Source organism: Serinus canaria, chromosome 3 (genome assembly GCF_022539315.1).
Source record: "Serinus canaria isolate serCan28SL12 chromosome 3, serCan2020, whole genome shotgun sequence".
NCBI classification, from domain to species: Eukaryota; Metazoa; Chordata; class Aves; order Passeriformes; family Fringillidae; genus Serinus; species Serinus canaria.
Window position 1 is genome coordinate 57,767,708 of NC_066316.1, and position 15,165 is coordinate 57,782,872.

Sequence of the window (15,165 nt, forward strand, 5' to 3'; positions counted from 1 at the left end):
GACCAGGAGTGTGTTGCTGCACATCTGAGCACTGTCCCTAGGGTACCTGCCCACTACTGCCCCATCCATATCAATGGTGCAAGGACTGAACTGTTCCAACTATCCTGCAGTCATGAACCTGAAGGATTAAATGTCTTCTACCCATAAAACTAATTCTTCTCCTTAATTTTAATGTCATGTATGTTCAAGTGCAAGATAAAATGTTAAACAGATAAATGTTAAACCTTTCAGAACATAATCAAAATACTGGCTTAGAAAACATGGCTTTTAGAAGTAAAAAGTGCTGAATTATTTCATTCATGTTCTCACTCTCAAGTTTCTATGAATGAAGTTTAATTAACTCAGGCTTTTAAGTTTTTACAGCTAAGAGGGTGGGTTGTGTAGATGTGATAATCATAAGACTCCAGGAATTAGGCACTTTAATATGTTGCCTCTGATTTCCATGGCATGTGTCCAAGAGATTGAGAGCTGGCACAAGAGTATTAGCTTCTAGAATTGGCAAGGGATCCAAACCCCACAGCAGTAAACATGGATATATATGTCTGAACATGTTAGTCAGGGAAAAAAATCTCTAAATCACACAGAAAGCCATTTTGGAGTCAGATGTATTCCAGTGAATTGGGACCTTTTTCAAAAGGCTACTGAAGGCCTGATTTTGTTTTCTTACTGCTTTGCCCCTTTGGGTGGGCTTAGGTGGAGGAGAAGACATGGTCAAAGAGCTTGGAGTAAGAAACAATGAGTGTATGTGGTAGACAGTGTGAGGTCATATTCACTGAGTACAACTGAAATTTCAGAGCTGCTATCAGGAAGGAGCAGATACCCATTGCAAAAAGCCAAGGTGCAGCTCAGGCAAGCCACAGACCAGGAAGGAGAGAGTTGAGTTTGAGAGGTGGAGTGCATATTGATAACTAAGTACCTTGGAAAGGGTAAGATTTGGAGAAGAAGGTGAAGCATGAGAGATGTGTTTAAAGCTCCCAGTCTGAAGGGAGGAAAGTTGAAGGCAGTGTCAAAACTCATCACCAGCTTTCCCAAAAATCAGTGAGATGAGGTTGGAGAAGGAAAAAGGGTCTTTCACTTTCCCAGCGGAGCCAGAAAGAGACTTGCAATTTCCTTGCTCTCATAAGAGTAGCTGCAAGTAAGCTGCAACTCTAGTGCTGCTCTGGAGTTTCTGCTTACTTTTTGTTTTGTGAAATTAGCCTTCAGCCAAGTCAGCAGCTTTCTGCCTATTGACTCCACCTACCCAAAAATCTTCCTCATGCACTATGTCCATGGTAGGAAAGTCCTTTCCAAGAGCTAAACTTTATCAGAGCTAACTACAAAACTATGCTGTGTTCTCTCTTGTTTGACAAGACCTGCTGAAGTTAGAAGCTGTATTGGAAGGCTCAAGCATTGTGTGCACCCTGTTTGCTGTTAACCCAATCTCAGACATTCTTTCCTTGGGGCATTCCTGCTCAGAGGCAGGGCAGTGCTCTTCAGGACACTGTGAGTGCCCAGCTCAGCACATGCTGTACTACTGAAAGTCCCTTGGGCTTTGCCAGCACCTATTTCATCAGTGTGAATTTAAACAACTAATGCTTCAGTGATTAGTCTGCAAGAGAGAGGTTAAAGCCAAGCTGAGCAGCGCAGAGTCTGAATCTGAATGAGAAGGGAGGGAGGAGGGTGTCTGCTGAGTGCAGTTGCTCATAGGCTGGCAGCCCTGCCGTGTAGGAGGCAAATGAGTGCACCAGGACTTCTGTAGTCTCCAGAGAGGCCCAAGCACTGATGCTAAAGTCTCTTGCACAGAAGTAAGTCAGCCAAGCAGCCGTGTTGGGATGACAGGGACCTTGGTGACAGGTGGCAGCTGCCTTCTTGTGAGGCTGCCTGCCTTTACCAGGGGCGTGGAGGGAGGCAGCAGCAGGCCCTGCAGGCTGCAGTTCTCAGCTGCACAGGGAGCTCCTTCAATACAAATCATGCTGGTAAACTAAACAGAAAATTACAAGAGAGGGTTTGCTTCACAAAATCAGCTTTGTCAGAGGTGATCATGGTCTTTAAAAAAAAACAAACCAACAAATAAAACCTTAAATGCCAGAAGAGCAAATGCCAGCCCCTGAATTGCAGCAGGCTGCAATCCCCCCAAGTGCTTTTGGAGGATATGTCAGGGATCCTCTCTGAGGCCACAGCCCAGCTGAGGGTTTCTTTCCTGATGAGGTTCCCTGGGGCTCCTGTGGTTGCCCACCCAACTGATGATCTATGTTGGATAACCTGGCAGCTCCTGCCCACACAGGTACAGCTTGCCTCCAGGAGCTACACCACATGGTGTGAGAGGCCAGAGACCTGGTGCCTAAAGGGCATCCACTCCCTTCTCCAGGTGATCAGGAGAAAATGTCATTTAAGTGGGAAGCAAATAAGCTGTTTTCTCCTAGGCCTCTCTCTGCCAGCAAAGTGCCCACCTGTGCCTCCAGGACATACAGCAGAGAAAGGAAACTGTCCCCTCCCTGTTAAAGTGCTGCCAGCATAGCATTTCCCCTACCTGTATTTCAAAAGATGGGATTTTGGTGTGTGCAGAGGAAATGATTCTGGGGCAGAAAACCTCCATTTTTTCCAAAGAGCCTTTCCTGTATTGTCCTGGGTTCTAACAGATCTGTCACTCCACTTACTGAGCTTTCAGTGTCTCCAGCTCTGAAGGGGAATGGTAATCTCAAAATAAATTTGAGACACCTCCAGATGCACAGTGTCCACTGAAGACTGCCTTTACTACCTGTTAATGGTCTCAAGTGACAGAGGTTCTGGGGAACAGGTGACCTGAAGCATTTATCTCACTGCAGGAGTGCCCACTGCTCATTTCTTCGGGACTGCTGGGTGAGCACAAACTGACCTGTGCTTTGGAGGCTGGCTTCATTTCCTGCTTGCCTGCAATGACTTGAAAATTTGGATGGACTTTGGAAAGCTTTACCCAGACATTTGGTTTTAATGAATGCAATAAAACTGCTTTCAGATTGCCAGCTGCGGTCAAAAACCAGCAAGAAGGCAAAGCACAGCATTAATGACATTTAGTTGTTTATTTTTGCAACAATAAGATTTTCAGGAGAAAACAAAACACTTTGTCAGTGGAAATAATTAAAACCATGAAAATGACCGCATTTCCTGTGTGACTGACATATTCCATGTGGGAGAAAATGTTTCCCAGCAACAAAAAAAATATATATTTCAGCAACTCAAACTTTTCTTAGCAATGTACACCTCTTTCCTTGACTGGAACAGGCAAAGGGAATTTCAGCTTACACATTTTTAACAATTCATCACAAGAGTAAAGAACAAACTCTCCTTTCCACTGTACAATAATCTTAAAGGATTCAATTTTTGGCACCTTTTTGGAAATTCCTAGAAACCACCTGATTTCAAGCCATGGGTGACATTACTAACTGGCTTCTCTGGGCTCAGTCCTTTCACTGGAAATATGCACTGCCTCCCAATTTTATTTCAGATGGACAATTTTCTTTCAAATGTGTGGGCTGCTGTTTCAATGATTTGTTAAAAAAGAAAAGGTAAATATAAAATATCTGAAGCAAACAGGAAAGAACAGTGTGTGATTACAAACAGTGGACAGGTTATTCAGCAACAAAGTACAAGTGGCCCCTTTGGATTACTCAGAAGCTAAAAGACCTTTCTTTTTACTTGTTGGAAAGGCTAAAATTTATATTTTATTTTGTTTCCTCATCTCAGTTCTATTTGTATTGTATTTTCCAGTCTTCAGTTCTTACCTTCAGTTTGATTTCATGTTTCTGCCAAAACATAACTCGCAGAGTTGCTGACCAAGGCCACACTGTACTTCTAAAGAGTACTTTTAAAGAAGACGCTAACAGAAGTCCAAAAGATTAAATATTTGTGCCATGAGTCAGTGGAACTCTGGAGGGAGTCATGAAGTGTGATGAGCTCTGGACTATGTCTATGATTGAGTTTTTTAAAGCCAGATAAAAATATATTGGTATAAATCATTGCCTCTGAGTGTGAGTAAGAACATAACAGAAAGAGTATGACTTAGTAAGAAACCACAGGACTTAGAGTGAAAAAAACTTGTGTGTTCTCAGTTGTCATGAATTTTCTACATGACATCAGACTATATTATTTATTTACTTACTATTCATTATTATCCAGTATTATGAATTTCTTGATGTATCTGTACTATATTCAGTTGCAAAATCACACAAATGGCACAGCCTCAACACTGTGTTAGTGAAATATACCTTCATTTATAAAAAGCATCTTTGTGAAACTGACTGATGAATTGTAATTATTTTGCTGCACAACTGTAATAACAATTATCTTTATAATCAAAGTTCCTGGAGGATGGATCCTTTCACTTTCTTGAAGCAACTTTCGGTTTTTGTAATCCAGCTCTCATTGCTCAGTAACTGGAATTTTGGCATATTTTCCTCCTTGTGTATGAGTATCAATGTGTCAACACTAATGGTAAAGGCTACTCATGCTTTTCTAGATTGGTACTTTTTTAATAAAGAGTATGGTTTTCTTTTGGCTTTGGTTTTTCTCCATTTCTTCCTTGTCTCTCCTCTTCATGTCACTTCCATTCTTTCATCTTCCCAGCCTTCCTCCTGCTGTTCCAAGCCAGCTATCTAATGAACATGTTCTGCAAATGGCAAACTATTTGTTCTGAGAACAAATCTCAACAATCAAAGATGAAGGGAAAGTTACTTAAGCTGATATGTCAAGAAAATGCTCTCCATAGCTTGCTGAAAAGCTTTGTTTCTACATTTTAAAATAAATTAATTGGGAGACTCCCACTATCTTCTTTTTATATTTATATTCTATTTATATTCTTTTTTTAAGAATCATGAAATCTACAGAGAAATAAGATGACCTTCTTTACCCCGACTGATAAAAGTGGTCTATGAAAACTGATTCAGAAAACTCTTCAACTCTTAATTAATTTCTATTGGCTTATCACCAATAAGCCTGTCTCTCCACAGTCCCAAATTTGAGTTATTAGATCACCAGAAATACAAATACAAACCACGACCAGAGATTTTAGAAGAAATTCCCACATCAGCCTCACAGATTTTCTAGACAGATTATTCAGCAATTGAATGTGACTATCTTATCTTCTTCTTCTAGCCTAATCATGTTTCTAGTACTAAAGTGTTGGGCTGATTTTGAAAGCAAGGAACTGAGAAGATAGCAGAAAAGGTGAATTTTTGCCATCTGCACATAGATAAAACCAACAGGGGAATCCTATGAGAGTGTTGCACTCACCCCTTGCCTGCCTCCTGACCCTCACCTGCTCTGAGCTTTTAAATTTTTCCCACTCCTGAAGGGTGTGACCTTTTGCCCAGCCTCCCACAGCACAGCTGTGAAGTCAGGGCTCCTACTCTTCAGAGCATCATTAATCTGTTGCCCATCTCAGCATTTTGGATGGGTTGCCTTCTGACAACATTTCTCCCTGCTCTTTGGTTCCCTTTCTGGGTAGCCATGAGAGGGACAGAGCAGGTGCAGTCCTGTCCTAGCCTGCCACCCTGGCAGACTCCTGGCCCTGCTCTGAGGGACACCTTGCTCCTGGCACAGAGCCCAGCCAAGCCATTGTTTTGAGCATTGTGCACAGGCAAGGCAGTAACAGGAAAACAACGGAGAACTGAAAAGAATCAAAGCAGGCTTCTTTTTCTTCCTCCTTATCCCAGTCATGTCTGTTGCAGAGTTTTTCTTGCTTGCTTGGCTGTTTATTTCCAGTGGGAAGCAGAGGGGGAAGCAGAGGGGGTTGTGGGACCAGGACCCTGTGGCCACCAGCAAGGGCTTCTGTTACTGCATTTCACACTATCCCTCTGCAACTGGCTTGACTGCAGAACCTGCACAGGCTGTTTGTTTTCTCTCTCTGTTTGCTTTCATTGGCTGCAATCAGCTTTTTTACAGTTCCTTCATTTTCTGGGTTCCCAGTTAGCACCAGTAAACACCAATAACATCAATGTCTCAGATTTTTGCCACAGTTGTGATAAGACATCCTCACACCGGCTGAGCTGTGGCTTTTCACTATCAGCTGAAACTGATGACACTGCAGCCCATCCCTCATAATAACACCATGCAAACAGCAGATCTCAGGCTAAAATATTTCATATTTTCACTTACTGGGAACATTTTTTTCCAAAGACCATATTTCACTGATACTGATACAGTTTTTCAGGCATAGGGTATAACTGAGGGAGCAGGTCAAAGCCCAGGGCACTTCAGCAGCACCCACAGCTCAGCATGGCAAGGGTGCACTGTCCTTTGGGCAGCCCAAACACAAGCCCTCAGAATAAGGATGTGTTCCTTCATATTTTCTTTGGCCATTATGGTTTGTACCGTATCTATTGACTGCTTTACCCTCCATGCAAGCTAGGTATGTACCTTCTGAGATTACCCCAGGGGGCAAAGTTAAACCATTGCTGTGTTGCAGCTGGCATAAAGGCAGACCTAGAAAAGAAAAATGAATTATTTGACTGGATTTCCTAGTAAACAAGGAGCTAAATATTTAAAATAATTATAGGCTCTGGCTTTTGAGGGGACTGAGCGCTAGGTGCAAACACAGTTAAAAGAAATCCTACTGTTTTTCTAAAATACCTTTTTCTTCCTATTAAACAAAAAAGAAATTCACTGTTGTATTCACTTAACATTCATTTTGTAAAATCTATTCATCCTAAGATTTGAGAACTCAGTGTTTTTATTACTTATTCCTGGGGCTAATATGCTTCTTGTTCAGAGGAAGGTGCTGTTCCTGACAAGTTTTTAAATCCTCCTGAAGTCTGTATGTGCCAGTAGCTGTGTATAATCAACATATTTAGTTGGAGGATGGCATTTAGTTTAGGGGTTTTTCGAACAGTTGTGTTACATCTCTTCTTTTCTCCCTGTCAAGTTGCCAGAGGCACCTCTGGCATTCTCTGACACCTCCAGCACCATTACCTGTGAAGGCACTTGGGACATGGGAACAGCTGGGCACCTATGGAATCAGCTGAGTTTCCAGAGAGCTTGCACTGACCTGAGCTGTGGGTTATATGAGGTGTGGGTTGTTAGAGAAGGTCAATTACACACCACATTATCACAGAGGAATCTTATCACAGCTGAATTTGATCTATGAAAACATTTCCTTTCCTTCCCCAGCCTAAATAGCCTCTCTTTTTTTTTTTTCCTTTTTTCAAAACATACAAATAATTTCTTTAAAAGTCAACATTACTTTTTGCACATAAACCATGAAGAAACAACACCTCTGTGGATGTGTTAAGAAATTGTTAACAGCACCACCAGGTCCTGTAAGGACTGACAGGTTGACATTTTACAAGGAAAGGATGTAACACATGAGAGAAGAGTTGGGCTGACTCATTTAACTACATATAAAAGGCACTGCCAAAGCTCAAACTCCCTAATGCAAGCAATGCCCCCGTGGCATCCCTGGCAGTCCAGTTTCTGAAGCTGACAGTGAGGCAGCTGTCAAATGGAGCAGTTACAATGTCTTTCATCACATTTTTCTTGTTAGGCAAACATTGATAAAGGGCTTATTATGCCTGCTCTAAATAAGGAAAAAAAAAAAAGGTTTAGGAATTCTCCTGACTGGAAATACTGGAAAAGCTACCGAGTTTCTATGCCTACCTTTCCCTTCCATGCTATCTGCAGGCATTAATGTATTACAACAAAAACAAACAAGCAAGCAAGCAATCAGAGAGCACAAACAAGAAGCCTGCAACACTGCCAGATTATACAACAGTGATTCCCACTGCGGGTAACTTGGACAACTTGCCTGGTGGAGGCAGCAGGTCTGCTGAGAGCACTTGGAGGCTCTCCCAGGACTGGGAAAGAGCAGGACAGGCAGCCTCTATAGGCAGCTCACCTGCACCCAGCACAAACTTTCCCTCTTGCTGCCATCCAGCCCCTGGCCACTGCTGCCACAGAGGCAAGTAAGGATGGAGTGACTCCCAGCAGCGATCAAAATCAAGTCTTTGACTCAAATAATTGTCATGGAAAAGAGAGTGGCTTGCCCTGCATTTGCTTGTAAAATATCAAGTGAATCTTTGCCATGTAAAGTCCCGGTTCCCACTATCACAGGCTGCAAGGGGCTGTCATGGTTGTTTTCCTCTCCACTACTTCTCACCATAATTTGCTCATAAGTTACAAGAATGCAACAATGCTGTGTGTGTGTGTGTGTGTGTGTGTGTGTGTGTGTGTGTGTGTGTGTGTGTGTATGTGTGTGCCCAGTGCCCTAACTTTAGCTGACAGAGCAAACACTTCAAACCCTCCCCTTTAGTGTGCCTTCTCTGCTAAAAACCTGTGCGTATGAACACAGGGAGAGAAGGAAAAGAGGGACAGGGAAAAAGAGAGAGAGACCCTGTAAGTGAATGGGTAAGGAATGTGCATGGAGCTGAGCATGGATAGATGTCTGATGTCTCAACTATTTGTTAAAGGCAAAAGCAATTCTTCCGACAGACGGCCCTCCCCTCGCCTGCAATAGGCTCCCCAGAATAGCAACAGCCTGTGTCACTGCAAAGGGCAAAGCCTTCTGAAATAGCAACAAAGTTGTTCACGAACCACTTTGTGGTTTGCATTTGGTTTCAGCCGGCTTCAGGAACTTGTTGCCATGAGGAAAACAACCTGCCCTTTCCTGGCCGGCCGGGGAAGGAGCACAGCGCTGTGAAGTGCTCCCGCCCAAGGTGCGAAGAGGCAGTGATGGTACCTGGGCAGAGCACGGAGGACCTCAGCCAGCAGAGCCAGACGATGAGAGCAGGGGAGGGTGAGGAGCGCAGCCGGGGCTGCAGCCGCTCCCGGCTGCCGGCTGCCGCAGGTAAGGAGGCAGCAGCTGAGTGCCAGCTGTGGCCAGCAGAGCCGCTGCCCGCATCGCTAATGCTCGGGGCCGCGGGAGAACGGCCCCGCAAAGCCCAGGGGCTCCTGGGACGTGCCTTCTCAGTTTCTAAAAGTGCAAGAGGGGGAACATACGAGTAAGGACGGGGACTGCCAGCTTGAGTTTTGAATGAAGGTTTGTGTGATACTTTCCCTAAAAGGCCTTGGTCCTACTGCTCGTGTAGGTGTTGTCTGTTGTGTAAATCATTTTCCTTTATGAAGATCAGCCATCTGAAAGGTAGGAGAACCTGCTGCCCTCTAACAACAGTGATCTGCACACTCGGGGGCAATTCAGCCCTTTCACCGGAGTGAGTGGAGGGAGTCCAGGCAAGCACTGCACCTGTCCATGCAGGGGAACAATACAGGGTGGGGGGGACAGGGTCTCCCTCCTGTTTTTACTTCCCTAGCATTTCAGGAAGAAACAGGGTTTCTGTGCTGACACCCTCAAAAATCAGCTGTAACATTTATTCTGCAATAAGTTTTTAAGTGCAGAAACTTAATTTCTTAGTTCTTCATCTTTGCTGTCCTACCCGGCCGGTTTTTTCAAGTTGCAGCATGGTTTTGCATTTCAAACACTTTCCCAAATGATAAGATGAAGGGGATAATGCCCCACAATCATGATATTTCTCAGCTTCAAGGCTTATTATGCCTTATTATAAGCTGTACTGGTCATAAGCCAGAAATGACAATGTCCCAAGGAGATTTTGTTCACTTTGAGCTGAATGAAAGGATTAACGCAAGAATATTCAGAAACCATAGGCACATATGCTTTGTTGGAGTGTAATACTGCTCTGTCAAGCAATGTCTCCTGATACTGGAATCAGAGGTTAGCCAAGAACAGAAAGTCAGTAGGTGTGCAGATGCATTTAACATTGACTTTGAGACTGACGAGAGCAGTGCAGATGATTATAGGATAGCAATAAACAGAGAGCAAAGTTTCTGCAGCACATGGGTTAAGGTTAGAAGAGTATGTGCAAATTGCACATCTGTCCTTACCCTCAAAAATTAAAGCAGTAATCTGAAGAATATATAATTATATAGTTAGAAATTAAAGAACTTGTTGATTCTTATTAGAAACAGACAAAACAAAACCCAAATGCCATTTCTCGTAATGAGGGGATAGGCTGCCTGTTGACATAATGAAATTACACAGCAGAGCAGTAAGAGAGGATGTGGCCATGGTGGGTCTGTCTGGGATCTGCATTCCCTGTCTTTCCATCATTGTCAGGAAACTTTTGTTCATGAAATTTGAATATTGTTTACAGAGTACATTATGACTTATACTGTACAAAGTGTTCAGTGCTTTCCACCACTGGAGGAGTTTAGATGAGTGGAACATTTGTTTCCTTTGACCTTCTCTTTTAGTTCCATTTACAAAGTATTTGTTTTGGGTTTGCCTTTCACACTTGGGTGGGAGGATTCCCATCTGTCAAATGATTGTGATCCCCATGGCCCTGACATTATTTTTGGTAGGTCAGATGTATTCTAGCTAATAGGAGAAATGCACCTACTGAGCAGCTACTGGATCTAAAGAAATCTCAGGTGTTGGAATAGAGCAACAGGGTAACATATATCTCTTTATACCCAACAACTGGATGAGATAGAGAAAATGACTGTGGCAGCACAGCAAAGATCATGATAACATAAAAATGGGAAAATTATCTTTTATGAGAAGCAAAACCATGATTTAATTGTGCGGCAATTCCCAATACATGCCATCAAACATTTATCCTAAAAAGAAAAAAAAGGATCCTCATGTTATACACTTCAGCAAAATATTGTTTAATGACAGTTTGGGAAATTTAAATACTATATCCCTTGAAATACACACTTTTTGTATGTCAGACAGCACTGAGATGCAAAACAAATATGTTATTAGAGACAGCTTAAAATTTTCAAATACAGATGCTGTAGTTTTAAAATTTATTGTAGATAAAAGTAGATATCGTTATACTGAAAAAAAAAAGATATTCCGAGCTGTGGATTTATGTCTAGGCAATGCATTCAACTCATTAGGGTTTTTTAACCTGTGCTTACTAACCAATGGTTGACAGAACTTGAATTCACTTTCCAAAGGTCTAAATAGATCAAAGAAACTGCAAGGATTTAAGGAACTCTCCTGACAGGAAAATACTTTCCTTCCCTTCCAAACTGAGATGTTTCTCATCTCAGATTAAGTCAAAGTAAACAGAAGAAAGTACCATGGTGGAAGAGATTGTCGAGTCTCCTCCTATCAAAATAGATATATTTGCACAGGTTACATAAAGTAATCTCCCTGCTCCCCTCCCAGTAGTTTTCTATATGCACCCTGAATGATCTCCTGGGAGAAAGCAAAACTACACCACAGAAATCTCAGTGTCTGGACTAACATGGAGCTTGGTACTGCCAAACTGAGCTGGAAAGGGCTTCTTCCCCATATCTCTCCCTCCCATTAGGAAGGTGAAGACTGCTGTTTCCCAAATCAGCCTGCTTGCAAATCTTCCCTGGCATTGGTCATTTATCCATAATGCCCATAAAATACATGCAGAGATCAAATACTGTGTCCTTTGGAATGAATGTATTTCCCCAAATATGTGCTTGAAAGTGAGTGAAGGGGCACACCCTTAGTACTTGGCCCCATCCAGCCTCATGGTCGGTACACTGTGCTGCTGTACTACAACTGCAGTTGGTCTCCTTTTCAGGAACCAAGCATAAACACTTCCAACAAATGTTCTTAAAGATAGGTTTGTTTGCCAAGTAGGGCTGCTTTTGACTTGAACACCAGTTGTGAGAAACCACTTTGTTTACATGAGAAACTAGAAAATAGACTTTCCAATCACTTGTCACATACCAGCCACACACTCATTAGCCATGGTGTCAGTGGCAGACAGAAGGAGAAAATTCTCTGGTAGCTATCATTAAAATATTTTATTCCCCTGGGCTGTACACTGCCGTATGTTTTGTTGGCATCTTATAAAAATAAGAGAAATATATGTATAAATATATAAAGAAGCTTTTTGTAAAAAGAAAAGGAATGCCTAAGAACTGCCAGCAGCATCATTCAAAGTGACACTTAAAAGGATTGTGAGTACAACTACTGCAGCATTTTTTATCTGGAAATGGTAAAGCAAAACATATGCTGAAGTCAGAGGGAATTTTGCCTAGAGGAAGGTCATGAAGGGAAACTGAGCAGAGATTTCAAGGTTTAACTCAGCAGGCAGTGGTGAGCAGGCAAGTTTCGGGTACACCAGTTAAAACAAAAGCTCATGGTGTTATAACAATGTTTTTCAGTGGAATAGTGCCTGTGAGGGACAAGAGACACCAAGTTAACTACTGACTTTGTTGCTGCTAATGCAGAAGGACAATGTGTCTCCCTCTGCATCACGTCAGGATCTCCTTTTCTTTCAGGGGTGCTCTAGTTACAGCCCTCCACTATTTCTGTACATCTGTGGGTATGTGTCACTGGACACATGAAGAAGGATACCAGCTGACCCAGTAAAAACAAAAAAAAATAAACATGAAGACATTGATCAAGTTGCTCTACTTGGAGAAGCAGTAAATATATGGGCTTGAATGCTTCCCTATCAATTCCCAGGTGTCCAAGCTCTACATCCAGCTTGCACAGACTCTCAGACTAAAAATAAACAACCATCTCAGTTTCTCTGATCTAAGGACCACAGGCTGATGTGAGCACAGTTTGGATTGTAAAGAGCAGTGCTGGTAGTGGACTCTATCAAGATATTTGACATGACACTCTCAGAAACTGAAACCATACAAAAATGACACTCCCAGCATTTTAAGAATTAAGAATCATGCAGGACACAGAGTTCAAAGTATCAACAGAGAATACTGTCCATGCTGCTGTGTTTTGGCTGGAGAGCCTTAAACTCAGTTTTTGCCCCTGTTACTTACTGCTCTCATTTTCTTGGAAGAAAATAAGAACAGATTATTTATTATATCACAGGGTGATATAGGTGATGGGTGATCAATAAATGGTACATGTCACTGGCTGAATGCAATTTGGATGCCTTGACCTGCTGACTGCAAGTGAATGTGCTGTCTGGGGTTCCTCTCTGCTAACTTTAGACATCTGCATCTGAGCAAGCTGCACAGCTTCCTTTTATAGGCAATGGAGGGAAGTAGGCATCTGCCCTAATTCAGATGTCTAGAAGTGCCTATTTTTCTCAAGTGGTTACAAGAGAAATCTAGAGATGATATAGGTGTCTCACAGTTAGGTAAGTTGAACCCTAATATAGACAAATGTAAAGTGATTTGCATTCCTCATTAGGATAAAACGAGGCAGGCCATATTTAAAGGCAAAGCAGTGCCTTGAAGTAGGTTTTCCTGAATAATAACCAGAAGATAAGTTTCTGTACATGTCTGTGAGAATCCTTGGACAAGTAGAGAGGGAAGTGTCCACCAGGACTGGAAAAATTATGTCAAGTTTCTCTTTGGCACTGTGTAATCACTGCAGGAACACTGGGTCCAGATCACAATTTACTGAAGAGCTTGGTGGTCTGAAAAAGTTCAGAGTACAGAGGTTTGAATACTTAAGGGATTGGTGAACTTGTAAAGCCTTACAGGGTAAGTAGCTAAAAAAGGAGATGTCTGTGAGATGACCCAATGACAGGCTATAAGTTTGTACTTAGTGAGCACAGCTAAGTGTGGGGAAATAGAGAATGGGATCTGATGGCTGGAAGCTGAAGTTGCAGAAATTAAGTCTAGAAATAATTTACAGATTACTTACAGTGAAAGCAATTAACCATTGGGATGACCTATGACTCAAAGTCATTGGTTTTCAATCACTAGCCATTTTAAAATCAAAGCTGAATGTTTTAAATGGCCTGGTTCAGGTAAAACATAATTGAAGTGTGTATGAAGGATCATGTTGTGCTGTTTGTGAGTGTCAGACTGGATGAACACAATACTCTCCAGTCCATCATATATAAATTGAGTTAAAATCCTACGTTTAATACATGTGGCTTCATGATGTAAAATATTCAAGACACATTCAAGAAGGCACAAACATCAGCACTGAACAGTAGTTTGGGCAGAGCACTGAGATCAGATTAGCAGTTTAGTTTCTGATATGCTCATTCCTTCAGCACAACACTGTGTTGTTTTCAGGCCAGATTTCCAGCCAGGAAGGGTATATTCTCCAAATACAGCAAGCAGGCAACTCAAAAGTACAAATGGGAAGGAGAAATAATGTTTTGAAATGTTAAAACAAATATTGCATGTGTGCATTGCAGGATGCAGCACAAAGCATCTTATCTGTAGTCGTCAGTACTTCCACTGAAGCAGTACTTCCACTGTTCAATGGGTGAAGGAAGTACAGTAGGACCTAAACCATGCTTCTATTTAAAATAAGTGAAATGGTCTCAGATACTGCAGATATAAAAGAAGAAAAAGCTTTAGAAATATTAACAGATCCGAACAACAACAATATAAAAAAGATTGTGCACATTTGTTTCTGTTATTTTCTTCAAGATGTCCCATCTCCATTCCCAATAAATCTACCACCTGTCCCCACCTTCTGGAAGACTTTTCACAATAATCCCATTCCCTCTGTGTACTTGTAGCCCATCAAGACAAAACCATGTGCTTCTCCCCTATCTCTTATCTATCTCTGGTTTACCAGCCACACCAGCTCAGCAGCTGAGTGGGTTGAGGTGCATTTGGTGCACACAGTATCTCAGGGCTGCTGCTGTTTGGTTCAGCTGTTTGGCTCAAAGTTAGGAGAGCTAATAGGTGATGCTTATCTTAATAGATTTAATGGGCTCACACATCTCCCCTGACCCCGAGGCATTGCTTATATTCACAGTTGTACTGTGCTACTCTCCATAATAACCCGTCTGCCTATGGAGTGGCTGCAGGGTGGGGTGGTGGAATTGTTTGCTTCTAGAAGTTAGGAGAGCACAAGGTGGCTTGGGCTGCAAATGTGCCAGGGATCCTGCCAGCAATTTAGTAGGGTATGTGGCCACATGCCAGGGTCTGGGCCTGGGCTCTGGCACTGTTTACTTTAGCAGTGCAGATGTACTGCTAGGGCTGCTCTCCTTCTCTCTGTTCAAGATTTGCTTTTGAAATGTAATATCCTCTATCAAATGGGGCTGATCCTCACCAATGTGCTCAAAATTATTGGCAAGGAGCTCTGAGCAGTCAGTGTGATCAAAGAGCCTTAACACCTTAGAAAAATGAGCTAAAATAAACTCTGTGTATAATTCCCAATTAGACCATATACCAGTCCAGGAGAATTCCAGGAGAATTAACTAAATACGGACTCTGTAATATTGCAAAAGGCACCTCTCATCTGACATGTCCCATCTCTCTAACTAA

General features: G+C 42.3%; 1 protein-coding gene across 1 annotated transcript in view; it reads left to right on the plus strand.

Moving 5' to 3' along the window:
- The first annotated feature begins 8,476 nt into the window (after positions 1-8,476).
- SLC2A12 (solute carrier family 2 member 12) overlaps positions 8,477-15,165 on the plus strand; it is a 30,980-nt gene continuing 24,291 nt past the window's right edge. The window contains exon 1 of the mRNA XM_009095236.4: positions 8,477-8,794. Within this exon, the coding sequence (XP_009093484.1) occupies positions 8,680-8,794 (115 nt within the window). The 5' untranslated portion in view covers positions 8,477-8,679. The remainder of the gene's footprint in view (positions 8,795-15,165) is intronic.